The sequence below is a fragment of the Branchiostoma floridae genome, unplaced genomic scaffold (genome assembly GCF_000003815.2).
Source record: "Branchiostoma floridae strain S238N-H82 unplaced genomic scaffold, Bfl_VNyyK Sc7u5tJ_490, whole genome shotgun sequence".
Taxonomy (NCBI): Eukaryota; Metazoa; Chordata; class Leptocardii; order Amphioxiformes; family Branchiostomatidae; genus Branchiostoma; species Branchiostoma floridae.
In genome coordinates, this window is record NW_023365881.1 from 270,213 (window position 1) to 286,570 (window position 16,358).

At 41.1% G+C, this 16,358-nt stretch overlaps 3 protein-coding genes across 3 annotated transcripts in view; 2 read left to right on the forward strand and 1 right to left on the reverse strand.

Moving 5' to 3' along the window:
• Window positions 1-336: 336 nt before the first annotated feature.
• On the forward strand, window positions 337-1,808 carry LOC118408895 (zinc finger protein 525-like). Its single transcript, XM_035809755.1, has 3 exons — window positions 337-1,026; window positions 1,342-1,410; window positions 1,594-1,808. Exons 1-3 carry the CDS (start codon window positions 474-476, stop codon window positions 1,806-1,808), a joined length of 837 nt encoding a protein of 278 aa, XP_035665648.1. The 5' UTR covers window positions 337-473.
• Window positions 1,809-4,264: 2,456 nt separating this feature from the next.
• LOC118408903 (golgin subfamily A member 6-like protein 2) lies at window positions 4,265-11,258 on the reverse strand. The gene is made up of 6 exons (XM_035809762.1): window positions 10,779-11,258; window positions 8,646-8,835; window positions 7,298-7,359; window positions 6,841-6,935; window positions 6,395-6,504; window positions 4,265-5,139 (listed from the first exon to the last, which is right to left on the reverse strand). Exons 1-6 carry the CDS (start codon window positions 11,183-11,185, stop codon window positions 4,489-4,491), a joined length of 1,515 nt encoding a protein of 504 aa, XP_035665655.1. The 5' UTR covers window positions 11,186-11,258; the 3' UTR covers window positions 4,265-4,488.
• Window positions 11,259-11,532: 274 nt separating this feature from the next.
• Window positions 11,533-16,358, forward strand: part of LOC118408900 — a 9,461-nt gene continuing 4,635 nt past the window's right edge. Inside the window, exons 1-3 of the mRNA XM_035809758.1 lie at window positions 11,533-11,714; window positions 12,496-12,618; window positions 14,598-14,738. Coding sequence (XP_035665651.1) covers window positions 11,559-11,714; window positions 12,496-12,618; window positions 14,598-14,738 — 420 coding nt within the window. The 5' untranslated portion in view covers window positions 11,533-11,558. The remainder of the gene's footprint in view (window positions 11,715-12,495; window positions 12,619-14,597; window positions 14,739-16,358) is intronic.

Consider the following 16,358-nt stretch of genomic DNA (forward strand, 5'->3'; position numbering starts at 1 on the left):
GCCTTACCCTTTGAGTTTGACATATTAGCTCGCCGCATATGCGTCTGACTTCTGTGAAACGTTTCATATACTATTAGATACTATTTTCCTTCTATCATTTGTTGTCCTTCAACAGAAAAGAAATGGCCAGTCCCAGCTGTGGAGGTTCTACTGAAGATCTGCGTCCCGGCTACTCGGGGAACGAGACTGAAGGTTTGTGTCCTGACCACCCTGGGAACGAGACTGATGAGGGTTTGTGCACTGGCCACCCTGGGAACGAGACTGATGGTTTGTGTCCTGACCACCCTGGGAACGAGACTGAAGGTTTGTGCCCTGGCCACCCTGGGAACGAGACTGATGGTTTGTGCACTGGCCACCCTGGGAACGAGACTGAAGGAGAAAAACCTTACAAGAGTGACCAGTGTGACTATGCGGCAGCATGGAAGTCCCATTTGGACAAGCATCTGACCAAACACACCGGTGAGAAACCTTACATGTGTGGGGAGTGTGGGTACAGGGCAGCTTACAAGTCCGACTTATCCAGACATATGAGAACTCATACCGGAGAAAAACCCTACAAGTGTGACCAGTGTGACTATTCTGCTGCAGAAAAATGCGCTTTGGTCCGACATGTTACAAAACACACCGGTGAGAAACCCTACATGTGTGGGGAGTGTGGGTATAGGACAACTCAGAAACATAACTTATTAAGACATATGAGAACTCATACTGGTGAAAAACCCTACAAGTGTGACCAGTGCGACTATTCTGCTGCAGAGAAATCCACTTTGGATGACCACATGACAAAACACACTGGTCAAAAGCCCTACATGTGTGGGGAGTGTGGGTACAGGACAGCTCTAAGGGCTAACTTATCCCGACATATGAAGACCCATACGGGGGGAAAACTCTTCAAGTGTGACCAATGTAACTATTCTGCAGCACGAAAATCTGACTTATCCTTTCATGTGAAGCGTCATACAGGAGAGAAACTCTACATGTGTGACCATTGTGACTATTCTACTACACAAAAATCCAGTTTGGACATTCATCTAGCAAAACACAGTGGTGAGAAACCCTACATGTGTGATAAGTGTGGATACAGGGCAGCTTGCAAGTCCAACTTATCCAGACATATGAGAACTCATACCGGGGAAAAACCCTACAAGTGTGACCAGTGTGACTATTCTGCAGCAGAGAAATCCTCTTTGGACAAACATCTAGCAAAACACACCGGTGAGAAACCCTACATGTGTGGGGAGTGTGGGTACAGAACAACATACAAGTCGGACCTATCGAAACATATGAGAACTCATACCGGAGAAAAACCCTACAAGTGTGACCAGTGTGATTATTCTGCAGCACAGAAATCCTCTTTGGACCAGCATCTAGCAAGACACAGTGGTGACAAACCCTACATGTGTGGGGAGTGTGGGTACAGAACAACATACAAGTCAGACCTATCGAAACATATGAGAACTCATACCGGAGAAAAACCCTACAAGTGTGACCATTGTGACTATTCTGCTGCACAGAAATTCAATTTGGACCAACATCTAACAAAACACACCGGTGAGAAACCCTACATGTGTAAGGAGTGTGGGTACAGGACAGCTCGCAGCTCGCATTTATCCCGACACAAGAGAACTCATACAGAAGAGAAACCCTACATGTGTGGGGAGTGTGGATACAGAACAGATCGGAAGTCCAACTTATCCAGACATATGAAAACTCATTCAGGTGAAAAGAGAAACCCTACATGTGTGACCAGTGACAGGGCAGCTGGAAAGAATGAGCAGTCCGAACAGATCAAAACTCACACCGCATAAAAACCCTACAAGTGTGACCAGTGCGACTATTCTGCAGCACAGAAAGCCCCTTTGGATGAACCTAATGTATGAGGAATGTATTTGCTATTTAGCTGAGAGGATGAATACCGTTTGTTTGTTCACACATGCTTTAAGAACATAGTGCAAGTCCGTTTTTGCCTTGGACCAAAGTCTGCTGTTGTTCTCGCCTCTTAGCTTAGGGTAGATGTGTGTCTTTGCAGGCTTTAGTCAAAATCTTTTTTTTACGCTTGACTTAAATCCCATTTTCGATGACCACGTGAGAAAGCCAACTGGAAAGAAATCCCACATGTATGATGAGTGTTCTTCTTCTTGTCCTTTACATCCTTGCGGAGGATCAGTTCATGATCAAATGGACTCGGCGATGAGTGATGAGTGTAAAGCGTATAAAACTAACTTTTTTGAGTAATGTAATTGGTATATGATAGCTTAGATGATAGGGTTTATTTGACACTGGATACTTTGCTTAAATTAACATGAATGTAGAATGAAACGAATTATCATTTTTTGACTATTTGATATCCAATATTAGCACTAACTTACGTTATAAATATATATCAAACTTTGGACAATGTGTATTCATTATTAAGTGGTTTTCTGTTACATGAATTGTTCTATTCTATGATGTAATGTAGTACGCAATAAGTATATGCAACTGTTTGTGGAAAGTTTTATGAGAGTTTCAACACTACTCAGATTTATGATTGAAACGTGTAACAATTTTGTGATCAAATGGACTTGCCGATGAGTGATGGGTGTAACGCATGCAAAAATAACTTGGTGTATGTAATGCATTTGGTAGATGATAACATTTATTTGTCATTGGACACTTTGCCTAAATCCTTATTAACATGAATGTAGAATGTAAAGAATTATCATTTTTTTTACGTTTGCGTCTTTGCGCACTGTTTGATATCCAACACTAACTCACGTTATATATGTCTATGAGAAATATGCATCCACTATTAAATGGTCTACTGTTACATGAATTATTGTATTCTATGGGGCAATGTAATAAGCAATAAGTATATACAGCTGTATGTGGGGACTTTTCTGTGAGTTTTGACAGTACTCTGCTTTATGATTGGAGTTGGGAAGATCAGGAAGCAGTGGGAGAGTTACAATCACAGATGAGCTTTCAGCAGAGAGCATCAGTCAGTACTTCGCCAAAGCAGGGTGTGAGAGTGAGTCCCTTCACATCTTCCCACTTCCGTTCGCAGGCGTGTGTCCTGACTTGTGCTTGATTGGCGAGGTGAAAGTTTTACTCAAGACTACCAACCCAAGGAAAGCTAGTGGGCCGGAGAACGTACCAAACTGGGTGCTTAAGGACTGTGCTGAGGACTTAGCGCCTGTTGTTTGCCATCTCTTCAACACCTCGTATGCAAAGGGCACAGTGCCCTCCGTGTGGAAGTCGGCAAATGTTGTGCCTGTACCAAAGGCTGCTGGAGCATCACAAGTGGAGGACTTTCGACCAGTCTCCCTTCTAGCTGTTTTGGCAAAGCTGCTTGAGAGATGCGTTCTCAAGAGATTACTCCCTCACTGGGGGAAAGGGTATCGGATGTAGCCATATTCGAGCAGGGATATTTGCGTATTTGTAACAAATGCTAGCGAATGCAAACGGATTCGAGTTGGATCCCTAAAATATCCGAAATTTGGTTTTTTTGCATCCGGAATGAAAAGACTCAAAAATATCCCAAAATGGGATTTTCCACGGATGCGAAGTCGTTTTTTTAGGGATTTCTTTGGATACCTGGAATGATCGGATCGCAAAGAATCCCCAAACGGTATTTCCCTCGGATGCGAAGTCGTTTTTAAAAGAATTTCTTCGTATACCTGGAATGAACGGGTCCCAAAACGGCCTTTGCCACCTATGCGAAGTTGTTTTCATAGGAATTTCTTCGTATATTTGTCATGGTCGGATCCTAAAGAATCCCAATACGGAATTTGCCGCGGATGCGAAGTCGTTTTCATAGGATTTTCTTCGTATATTTGTCATGGTCGGATCCTAAAGAATCCCAATACGGAATTTGCCGCGGATGCGAAGTCGTTTTTATAGGATTTTCCTCGTATATTTGTCATGGTCGGATCCTAAAGAATCCCAATACGGAATTTGCCGCGGATGCGACGTCGTTTTTAGAGGATTTTCCTTGTATATTTGGCATGGTCGGATCCTAAGAAATTCCAATACGGCATTTGCCCCGGATGTGAAGTCGTTTTTTTTAGGAATTCGTCGTATTTTTGGAATAATCGGATCCTAATTAGTTTAAAAAAAACGGCTTTTGTTGCGGATACGAAATCGCGTCTTCGTTTACTTCACACATTCCTGAATATTAACGTTATTCTCACCTATACCTTCACCTCAGTAGGCAGATCCGACATGCCTACTGAGAAAATATTTATACTACTGTATGCCTATAAAATACATAGGAGTGAATGGATGTATGAATGATAAACCTTTATTCAAAACCAAATACTAAGTGATTGAAACTACAGAAAAGAACAAAAAGAGAAAATACAATGTGATTGATGATATGATATACTACTTGTACAATCTAATGTATGTCACAGTATGTCACTTTGTTACCTACTCTAGCATTGTTGAACCTTTCGTTGTCTATACATTGCCACTGATGCAATTTAACTACATATAACATCATCTCAATCAGCCACTAGCCTCTTCATTCTCCTCATTTTCAAATGGACGTATTCCATCTTCCATTTCATACTCTCCGCCTACTGACCAGTCACTTCCCTCTGACACCTCACTTTCCTCTGAGTCTGACACCTCACTTTCCTCTGAGTCTGACACCTCACTTTCCTCTGACACCTCACTTTCCTCCGATACCTCACTCTCTTCCTGTACCCCACTCACCCCACTCTCTCCCTGAACCCCACTCTCTCCCTGTACATCACTCTCTTCCTGTACCCCACTCACCCCACTCTCTCCCTGAACCCCACTCTCTCCCTGTACATCATTCTCCTCCTGTGCCTCACCCCCCTGCCCAACGTCTAGGTATTCCTTCCCTACAAAGTGTATGTCTGGCACATCTCTTTTACTAGGCTCGGTAGAGCGAATCCTTTTGTATCTAGATTGGGGGTTCTTTCTGATCACGGCTTCCACCCCTGGCTGGCATCTGTCAATGATATCGGTGAGTCGCTTTGCCCGCCAGGATGGACGCCTGACCACCCATGTTTTCTCCTGCTCTTCGTCCGTTTCCTCATCCGACATGAGGTCAGGCTTGGCGTCGCTCAGGTACTTCAGGGATGCTGGACTCAGGATGTCCTGGCCGACCTTGACCCTGAGCTCCTTCATCTAAAAAAACAGAACAAATATGGTTTAGAACATTGGCATCAGAGTCATAGGCTTGGAATTGTGATAACCACAAAGTCCATCCAATCTGAGGACTATTATCAAATAATTAGCTAGAGAAAATCTAACATTATGTTAACATTATGAGTAACACAAATACTTTGGGGGACATATATTATCTTACGTGTTAGCCAAATCTGTTTCAAGAATGAAGTCTCTAAGTGTAATAAATCGTTAGTTAGGAGTGGGGCTGGGTACTGGTTTGGCCAGACCTGTTTTTTACCAGAACCGATTCGCAAGTTAAAAAATTTCAAGAAATCTATTGTATTTAGACAATGTCACATCCCACTATTACTTTGGCCATGGAATTGGAAAATACCCATGAAACAAAGATGATTAGCCTACAATATATCAATATTCAATTCATTGTGTCGGTTCTAATTAAGTGAACAATAAAAATGCGCTACGAAAAAAAAACACATCAAATTTGCAAGACACAAGGTTGGTACGTGCTAAGTGGAAAGTTCCTCAACAATCCTCGTAAAATTTCACTCATAACGAAAAATCAGTGCTCAGAAAAAATAAGCCTGGGGGCAAACAACATTTCTTCTTTCTTGTGCATGTGTATTCAATCCATATTTCCGAGTTTGAGGCATATCTATGTCGTATTCAAAAAAAGAAACTTCAGCGACCAACGAAAACAACAACAAGCAGTTATATGCATAGTGGATGAATTGCATGGTTGCTACAAGGCGTTGTTTGGAGTTTTCGTGTGAAGTGATTGGCTAACATTGTTATATTCTTGTGTGGTTTTGTGAGAAACCACGAGACTTGTCCGGCGATTCAAGATGGAGTTGTTGTTTTAATACGTCCGGCACAAAACCTTCTTTCTTTGGGCCACATTTCTGCCACTTAAACTCAGCCAAATGGATTGTATACATGCTCACAAGAAGGAAAGAAATATTGTATGCCCCATGGTTAATTTTTCTGTTCACTGATTCTTGATTTAGATTGAAAATTTACGAAGATGATTGAGAAATTTTCCACTCGAGCTAAGTATGTACCAACCTCAGCCTCTGTGTATATTGACGGACAGGACCAGGTCCAGACCTGAAGTCAGAACCAAAACCTCTGGCCTGAACTGGACTTGAACCCGATCAAGCAAAAGGGTATCCACCCCTAGTCAGTAGTTAAGAATATTAAGATAACGCTTTTCCAGCTACATTATTCAATGATGGAGAGAGACGAAAATCCTTACCCTAGTCCGTCTGTTGACCCGCTTGGTCTTGTCATGTTGTTCCGCAGACGTCCCATCCCTCTCACTCTTCTCTGCCCGCCGTATGTTGTACTGTATGTTCCTGCATGCCCCTAAAAAGAGAGTATGAATTATAATCCATGATCACATAGGAATATTCTAGTATGCATATTTTCATTCACCAATTTTCCATTTGTCTCTTGATATACATGTGTTTAGTCTTACACTGCATTATACTTCTTCAGCAGCTTTAAAACATGTCAAATATGCTTGTAAGACAACCAAGGAAGCATGTTCGAAGGAAGTGGAATGAATTAACCTAAATCAAGTGCTGAACATAAGGCAGTTTTTCTTTTTATCTGTGAAGATTCTAATTAACTGGTTTTACCAGACTGCGCCAGACTTACTTTTAGGAAACTAACTTTTGACAGACAACACCTGTGACTTACTTCTTATGGCTCTGTCGGGGTATGGGACATCACCATCCTTGATGGCCTGAGTGATGCGCCTGGTCACCTCCTGGTTGTGTTGGCCTTCCATGAACCTTTAAAAATAAAGTGTATGTTAATCCTAAAAGCATCATAGAAGTCTTTGGCATAAGGTATGGCCTGTGGATCATCATTCAATGCATATCCCTGCGGTGAACACCCACCGTGGTAGACCTACTTTGAACGTGTGCATTTTTTTCAAATCTTTTCATTACTGATATCTTGTTGAAATCCATATACATGCAAGCTTATTTTAATTACAGTGTTGTGTCTGAGACACTTTTTTCACATGCTATTTGGAAGATCACAGCAATAATTTGTAATTCATAACCTTTCATAGCTAGTATGTCAAAGATTCTCTGTAAACAAGCATGGCATTTTTGCAATGCAATGAAGTGTAATATCATATTTTACTTACTTTTGATCCCCACGGTAGGTCATGTCCTCCCCCAGTGCCTTGTAGATTCGCTTTGCCTCACGCTGCAAAGATCCAATGAAACAAATTTAAGTCTTGCTATCACATTTCATACATACATGTTATCTTTCCAGCTTTAAAAGGCAAAGGCAATAAATAAAATTCCCTGAAATTACATTCATCCATCATAATATTGCTTGATATAATGATAATAATAATGATAATAATAACATATACATCTGCATAAAAACACCTTTCTGATGTTATTGAACATCGAACCATCCCATCAAAAATCAAAGTTCTTGGTCCCTCTCATGCCACCAGGTATCAAGATTAAACAGTGACTTAAGTTAATGGCTCATAATGTCATTAAGGTCATGAACTCCTTTCAGCGATGAAGGACAGTTTTTGGAATTGGAGGTCAAACTCTGTGTGCTTCACCTCGTGATGAAGATGAATGTCGCAGTGAACATGGCAGCCGAGCTGGAACTTTTGAACTTTTCAATAGCCCAGGTAAACAAATAAATTTAAAGGTGGCAAAATGGACAGCAAACATCATTCACAAAGATTTCAAAAAATTGTGGAAAGATTGACATAACAGGTGACTATCACCTTTTCAAGATGTCAACTCCGAACATTAATAAAGGACTGCGAAAGTTTCTGCATTTTTGGTACATCCCTAATCTAAGCTTGGTACTCATTTCCCCTTAGTGAAGTGAAGTGAAGAAAGTCGTGTTAAGTGCCTTTCCCAAGGGCACAAGGTTGTTGACATAGCAGGATCCGAACCTGGAACCACTTGGTCCTGAGCCAAACATTCTACTACAAACCTACCATTATATTATCTTTGATTGTATATAATCAGGATGAGAAATTGAACAATGTTTTTCACAAGCTGTAGTGACAGGTTCCAAGTAGGCTGCCATGTTCAATGTGACATCGTGAGAGCGTATAGTCACCATTTTTTTTTAATTACACCAATCTAATAACCTAGTGGGAAGATTCAAGAGCTGGAGGTATAATTTTGGATGGCTCAATAACATCAGAAATGTTTGTATTCCACATTGTATGTTCACTGAAAGACACTATTCTAATGTCACAGATACTAAGAAACTGTTGTAGTTTGGTGTAATATGCCTTTTAAATCTTAAATGATACCAGATTTAAAAGCTGACATTTTGAGGTTTTACTACAGATAAAACATTTGCCAAATACTAATCAGTTCAGGGACTGATTGGGCCTCCTCTCGGAGAGGCGTGACCTGAGTGAAAGGGTACAAAGAATACTTGACAAGAAGTACAAGTGTGTGTGAAGTATGAACAATGTAATAGATTTGACAAGCGAGCAAACTTACTACCAGTTCTTTAGAGGGTTTGGGGGTTCTGGGAGAAGGAGGGACGACTCGAGGGTGAGTCTGGTTCTGGTTCTGGTTCTGCTGAGTGAGCATATCCATTAGCTGTCTGGTACTCTCCCTGTTCTCCTCCTGACTGTCCTGGACATTTTTGGAGAGTGTCCTGACCTCTTTAGTTACCTGATGTAGAATCCTGGAAAACAGGCAGAGATCAACATAAAGATTGCATAGTCAGTCATACCATAGGCAATTAATATAGACAGAAGATAGGCATACAGGGCTCTAGCCAGCTAAAAATTTATATCGGTCAGCCAGTTAATTCCTATTGTTTCGCAAACCGCGAAAAATTAACTGTTGATACTACAAAGTTTTTGAGAGAAAATAAGATGCCACGCGGACGTTTTGTAATCTAACTTTTATATGAACAACTTTTAAAGTCGAAACATGCGGGTCGTGTGCACGGGGAATCCCCGCGACCCCCAACAGTGCTCTTGGCAGTGCGACGGAATGAATTCATTCATAGAAGAAATGTAGGACATAAAAACAATAAGTATAACTTTGCTTTCGTTCTGATATGAGTTTTGAGGCCATAAAATCTCCTGAGTGGCACAAATCTAGAAGATAAGCAACACTCTAAACTTGGCAGCAACAAACTCAACGGTTCAAACCGGATTTGAACCGGACAATTACGTCTTAATACTGGCGACAAGGATATCCTCCTTACATTGTAAGAAAAATCTAACTACTAGTACAAGTAAGGTTTAGATCCGATGAAAGTTAATAGAATGCACTATTCCAGGGTTTGGAAGGACTGAACTGTGGTAGTAAATGTGACATTGATAAAATAGTCACTTTCTTTCCTCAAACAACCTCTGCTTGGGGTATGATGTATGCCCCAGGCACAGATGGGGAAGGCCTGACTTTACTGGCTATCTAGATCTAGTCCATTTCATGAATTTAAACTTTGACTTGAACTTTCAATTACTTTTTATCAGAATTTGACCACTTAATTGAGGGGCATCGCTTTGCTGACCAGTTTATGAAAAACTCTGGCATTGACCTTGAGGGTCAAGCAGTTTGTCACAGTTTTTTTTATCATTCAGCCAAGTGGACTGACTTGGCTACATGGATTTTTGAACCCAGGCATTTTTCAACTGTCACACTCATAGGGGTTACTGTAGTTTGTTATGTTTCGTGTGTGAAGAGGTGAAGGTTGTTTACCAGAAGATGCCTGGCGGAAATATCTTTTATCTATTACTTGAGAAGTCGACAGATCTCTAAACAACCTTACAGGAGAAAAATGAATGTATGTCTTGTGTGTTTTGTTGTCTTTTCAATCACACTTTTACATTCTGTCGGTGGTCGCAGCGTGTGGTATTTTACTTTGAAAGGAATGCACCGGAACGCGCGGGGGGGTGGGGGAGGAGAGGAGATGGCGCCCATAAACCCCCTAGTGTTTTACATATGGGGACAACACCAGAGCTATACCGACAAAGAAGGTTACGGCCACACATGTCTTTTGTCCTTTTGAAACAAGAAAACTATTATGCAAATTTTGTTTCGACTATTGTTTCGACTTTTGACAATTCACCTCGATGCCTGGTACCAGTGGTGTAACGTTACACACAGAGCAGTCATTGTTGGATCAATTATCACCGGGTCTGCTCACCGCTTCACACCCTTTGTCTAGAACGTTTAGCAGGCAAACTTGATCAAAGGCAAGTTTGCAAAATAAAACAAACAATTCAATATTCATTTCATTCTGTTCGGCACGACTTGTGAAATAATTCATGCTTCTAAGGGTGAAAATACCAGAGTAGGGTTTTGAATAACCATCCACATGACGAGACTGAACAAATACATAATTCTTGTGAATTGGATCGGGTGAAAATGCATAAAAGTGTAAATTTCGAGAAACAGCGCTTAGAACAAATTGAAGAAAGATGAAGAAAAAAACATGCACAAAAATATCTAACGTTACTCCCGACCGTAGTCTGAATGGCCTGATGCGTTTGTATAATCCACCTCCAAAGTTTTTCAATTATGATACATTTCAAGTTTAACAGTTCAAAAATCAAAGAAGAAAAAAAAGTTATCTGACACCGCTACTAAAAATACTATAACGTTATAACTTACTTCCACATGTCGTCAATGGTCGGTTTACGGCCATGGTTGTCGTTCGGCTGGTCCCGCGGGCTTCTGCTGTTTCCAGGTAGCCTCGCCCCGTTCCCGATGCCTCTCCCCGCCCCGACCCCAGCGCCACGGCCCGGCGGTGTGTTGTCGGTCGGCTGGTCCCGCGGGCTTCTGCTGTTTCCAGGTAGCCTCGCCCCGTTCCCGATGCCTCTCCCCGCCCCGACCCCAGCGCCACGGCCCGGCGGTGTGTTGTCGGTCGGCTGGTCCCGCGGGCTTCTGCTGTTTCCATCCAGACCGTGCCGGTCTGATGGCGTCGTTCGTGCCATCTCCGCCCCGTTCAGAGCCGGAGCGCGCGGAGAGTTGTTCAGTGCGCCTTTACCTTTGCGGCCACTTTTCTTGGACTTTGGCATTGCTGAGTTGGTCTGTTATGAACCACAAGAACCTGAAATTCTGGAGAAATGCAGTCGGGAGATCACGGCCGAGTGGTGACTCTGCAGGCTCGCCTCTGCAATGATTATTTTCCCAGGGAATTGGACCAGACCCCTGGGGCTTAGTGTTGCAGTATTCGAGTAGAGCAGAGTTCTGATTGGTCATCGGAAAGATGACAGCAGAGCAGATGTGAATCAAAGTAGTTTACCGACAGTTCTTGTACATGTGCTAAATAGTTGGAATCCACCGGGCCATTCAAATTGATATTTGCTGTGAAATGTCACAGGGCTTAGAGCGTAGTCTGTCTAGTCAGTTCTTGTCCAGTGGTTCGTGTGGTTGTGGAGGTTTATAGACATGCCCAGGCGAAAGGGACAAGCTGGAAGCGAGTACGACAGAAATCGTTGGTGCGCGCATTGTAGCGACCTCATCCCAAAATCGACATACTACGACCATGTCAGAAGGTATGGGGATGATGCCTGTGGGAACGGCGATCAGCCTTGCACAAAGAGGGTAAGTACCTTGGCTGAAAACACTCTCTTTATTTTCTTTACAAAATTTGACTGCCACATAGATAACAGTTAATACAGCTGCGTGAGTATTGTCTAAATGATTGTGAAACATCTCCTCGCTCCCTAATCTCCAAGCAGATCCTACGGTGCCATAAGATAGTATCAAAGCTGGCCAAGGAGTGTAGCCGGCCAAAGGAAGTCAAACGGTGGGTTTGATACTAATATTACGCCACAGTAGGTCTGCTTGGAGATTAGACCCCCCCCCCCCCAACCGGACTAATACCCCATAGACTCGAGATTTCTTAGCCAGAACTAGCAGAAGGACCATCTTGTGTCCAGGCTTCGAGGATCACTGGATACTAGCATAAATTGGACAAATAGAAAGAATAGTTTGATAGAGGAGCCGGCCAGCCAGAAAGGATTACTAGTATGTATGCGAGGACGCATGTATTTATTGCCTGCATATGCAAATAATAATCAATAGGCTTTAAAATCCTTGGACTTACCAAGTGCTCTTATAATTTGGGGATGGATTTGCTTTGATTTTATAGTATGAATTTAATGGAATTTTTTTCCATTTAACAGTTGACAATCTCACAATGATGATGATGATGGTAATAAATCTCACAGTACATCAGTATGGAGCTGCAGAAATATGTATTGATGCTGTATTGATATGTTATACTTAGTAATGGGCAGAAGTCAAATACTTGAAATGTACTGGTCATGCTGTATGTAATATAAATGTATGTGACATTGTGTGTCTTCTCCTTTCTTTACAGCAAAAGTTAGCTGGAGCAACAGTTGAAGTATCTCAGGACTTGATGTCAGGTGACCCCAGCCTATCCTCAGAGTCAGATGTGGATGACACAAGCACCCCCCAAGTGATGTCAGAACTGAGAAAGGTAATTTTGATCTCCTTTAGACCCCATTCACACTAACAACGAGTGGATTAAACAACAATCTGGGTTAAAATTTGCAATCCGATTGAAAAAAATGCCTTCACACTAATTTTTAGACAGTCTAATTATCAATTGCCAACACTCCAAGCCATTTCTGCTCCTCTTGTTGTGGCTTAATTGGAAATTTACATTAAAATCATATCTTCCTGAAAGGGAGGTCACATGATGGTGATCTCATGGTCACCTCCAGTTGCTTTGTCTAGTCACTGATAAAAGCTCCTTGGTCTAGTGTTTGTGAATTTTTTTTCAGATATTTGATATTAGCACTAGGTGTTCTATGAAGGCAGCCAACCCTATAAATTTGACCACTGGGTGCAAAATTTTTTTCTTGATTCTCACCGACTGCTTTGCTTCTTGCCGCGAGTAGCTCATTCCCGGCATATTCAAATCTTAGCATAGACCTGTGCAATACCTTTGGCTTGTATCAATTTGGTTTTAAACTTTGCCAGACCTTCTTCAAAGTGCGCATGGCATCTTTTACACTAAACTTGCATAGACACCATTGTCATTCATGCATAATTTATCACCCCTGTGTGCTTCTGCCCTACCTAATGTCTCCTTCTTTTATTCTCAACTGCTGTGAAATGCCCTATTATCTTTGCGAATCTACCCTTGCAAGGTGAAACTTGCCCCTATCTGTGAAATAGTTGCCTCTGTTCATTTTGTGGGAAATTTTACAGATTGTCAACTGTTGTTTCTGCAGTGGTCCCTATTTTGCATCCAAATCTGTTGGTTTAGGCAACAGTGTCCTTTCCCAAATCTGTTGGGAAAAAAAATGTTGTGTTTCCTCGAGGAGCTTTTATCAAAAGCTCCTTGGTTTCCTGTTTCAGTCCGTGAAAAAATTAGGTGTCGGTAGGTAGGGATTATCTTTTTTTTTTCTTGAATTTTTTTTTAGGCTGGCCAAAATTCTAGTGATACATATTACAATACAGTTGAACAAAGTAAACTGAAATGTATGATGACACTTGTCTTTCAATGTCAAACTTTAATTTTGTGCATGATAGATACATTTATCCTTCATTAGATGGGACAAGCAGTGTTTTACTTCAATAGGAAGCAGGCCAAATAAAAATTCTAACTGGAAGCTATGTGACTCCACTGCCCACCCAAAAAAAAGTCTAGGGTCGGCAGTTTTTTTTAGGGTAGGTAGGGAAACAGGAAACACAACATTTTTTTTCCTAGGCCTTATGTTTCCAAAATTGACTAGCTCCCGACAGCAGACTTCCACTCCCTCTATCCCTTCCTTGATAATTTTGAATAAGCGCTCATCCCCTCAAAATAAGAAAGAGGGCGATATAAGAAATAACCTGGGTGTGCTAAAGAATTTGTAAATTACTTACAGTGCATCTAAAGCAGTGGAAGACGAAACAGATTTTATTTCCAAGTGTTCTTTTAACCTCACTGAAAGAACCACATTGTTTAAAGAAATCACAATTATATTCCCCAGCTTCCCTACATTTACGGACAAACAAAAAGCAACTTTCCTCTTAAAATTAATCAGATCCTATGGTAGCACAAGATAGCATAAAAAGCTGGCAGACGAGTGAAGCCGGCTTAGGAGTATGTTTTGCTACATGGCAAATGTACACCTCTTATTAGCTGACTACACTAGTTGGCCAGTTTGGTACTATCTTATGCCATTGTAGGATCTGCTGGGAGATTACTTAAAATCACAAAACCCACAAATTATAGAAAAAGTGTGACTTGTCTTCCTTAAAAAAAGACATCAAACCCAACCTATCTTGATCAACACTTTAGCATTCCAGTAGTCCCTTTGTATACTAATATTTACCAAAGTCCATTGTTACATTCATATTCCCTTTATAGTATATGATCTTGTTTGTACCATGTTCTTGCACTGATTAGCCTATGGGCATGAACTTGCAACTAAACTTTCAATGTGTTTTTTCCTACCACTGTAGCAGTCACACCTTCCTGATAAAGTGGCGAACTCTGATGCACAAGACTGCAGTACTAGTAGTCAACAGGACATGGAAACAGAGGACAATGGACAAGCAACAGATGGGTCTTCTGGGAACTCTGACTCTGAGTCAGACTGTGAGGTAATTCCAATATCAGCTTGTCTGATTTTGTTTGGAACATCTAATTCTAAGTTACGCGTTTGTGAGAAGGGGGAGGTTGTCAGAGGGATTTCAAGCGTTTTTTGCCAAGATGCCAGACTGTTTTCAGGGCTCACACAGACAGCCCAGGCTTTAGAGCCCATATGATCCCCAGAATGGATTTTAGATTAGAAGTGTCACTAGTTGATGACCCCTGTTTCACTGAATGTCCATTTTGTTATTGTTTACCATTCAGTATCATTATCATCATTGTACTTCATTCATGTATCTTTGCAATTAGCCTTCGGGTATCGATGATTTTGCAATAAAGAATATTATTTTTACCTATATAGTCAGTGTAACACAAACTCTGCTGTCCGGGGCTGTAACTGGCCCCTCCACGCGGAGGCTGGCAGTTGTGGGCAGGCTGCTATAAGCGAGATTAAATCAGGCTAATTTTTACCCCAGACTCAGAATTCAGGTTGGCTGCCAACTCTTGTGGGGGGAGGATAGTAACTATCATAATTCTACTATCATAATTCCACCAAGTGCCATAATACCGTCACCTCAAAAAACGTTAGTATAGAGGTCTTCCCAAGATTGTCTTGAACACTAAATGTTAAATATCCTAAATGTAATACAATTCAAATATTTAGGTGTTGAAGACAATCTTGAGAAGGCCTCTATAACAACGTTTTTTTGAGGTGGCGGTATAATGGCACCTGGTGGAATTATGCAAATGTATGTTACCTACAGTCAGTATTTTGAAGCTCACCCTATCTAGGTGGGGGATCATAGCACCTTGTATAATCTGTAGACTCAGGCTGCTCAATTTCAGTAGAACTATACGGTATTAGCCAGAGATGATCTGTCAAGATTTCCATGGAAGAGAAAAATGGATGGTGTCACAGAATTAAATTTCATTGAATCTAGTTAACCCTCCAGTACTAGTGTTAACTCTGAACGTCATATCAGAATCTGGGATGTGGAGACTTTTTTAAAGTGGATAAAGAAATTCTGATCCAAATCAAAATGTTTAACTCAATAACTGTAACTAACTTTGTTTTATTTTTTGGGGGGTGTGATCAAAGGGGTCTAACTTCTAACATGGTAAGGACATGAAGAGTAGAGGTTTTCCAGAAAACAAGAACACAGATCTTCTGATAAATGTAGTAGCATAAAAAAAAATATAACTGCAATGCATTTATCATAACTGCCCTGAGTGTATCTTGGAATGTTCAAATCTGCAGGAAGGATATCTTTTCTTTGACAGATAAAGAAATACTAGATTACTGAATTAAAGAACTGTCATAATGAGTTGACTGACAAAATTGATTTGTCTGCCTCGATACAAGGCTGGAAATACTTGTATCAATGTATGTAACGTTATACACTTTTGTGTTCCCCAAATTTGAGCTGTGCACCTAATCTTCGAGATATTGTGTAAAATGTATAATGTTATATGTATGTAGGGCCATGTATGGTAAAGGTACCATTGATTTGTACGCTAGTGTACAGCATGCTGTTGACATTTAGATTTGTCAGAAAAAATGCTAAAATCTTTGTTGTAATACCGAGTTTGAAATTACTCAAGTTGTATTCCAGCTTTTCGGGTGATGTTTA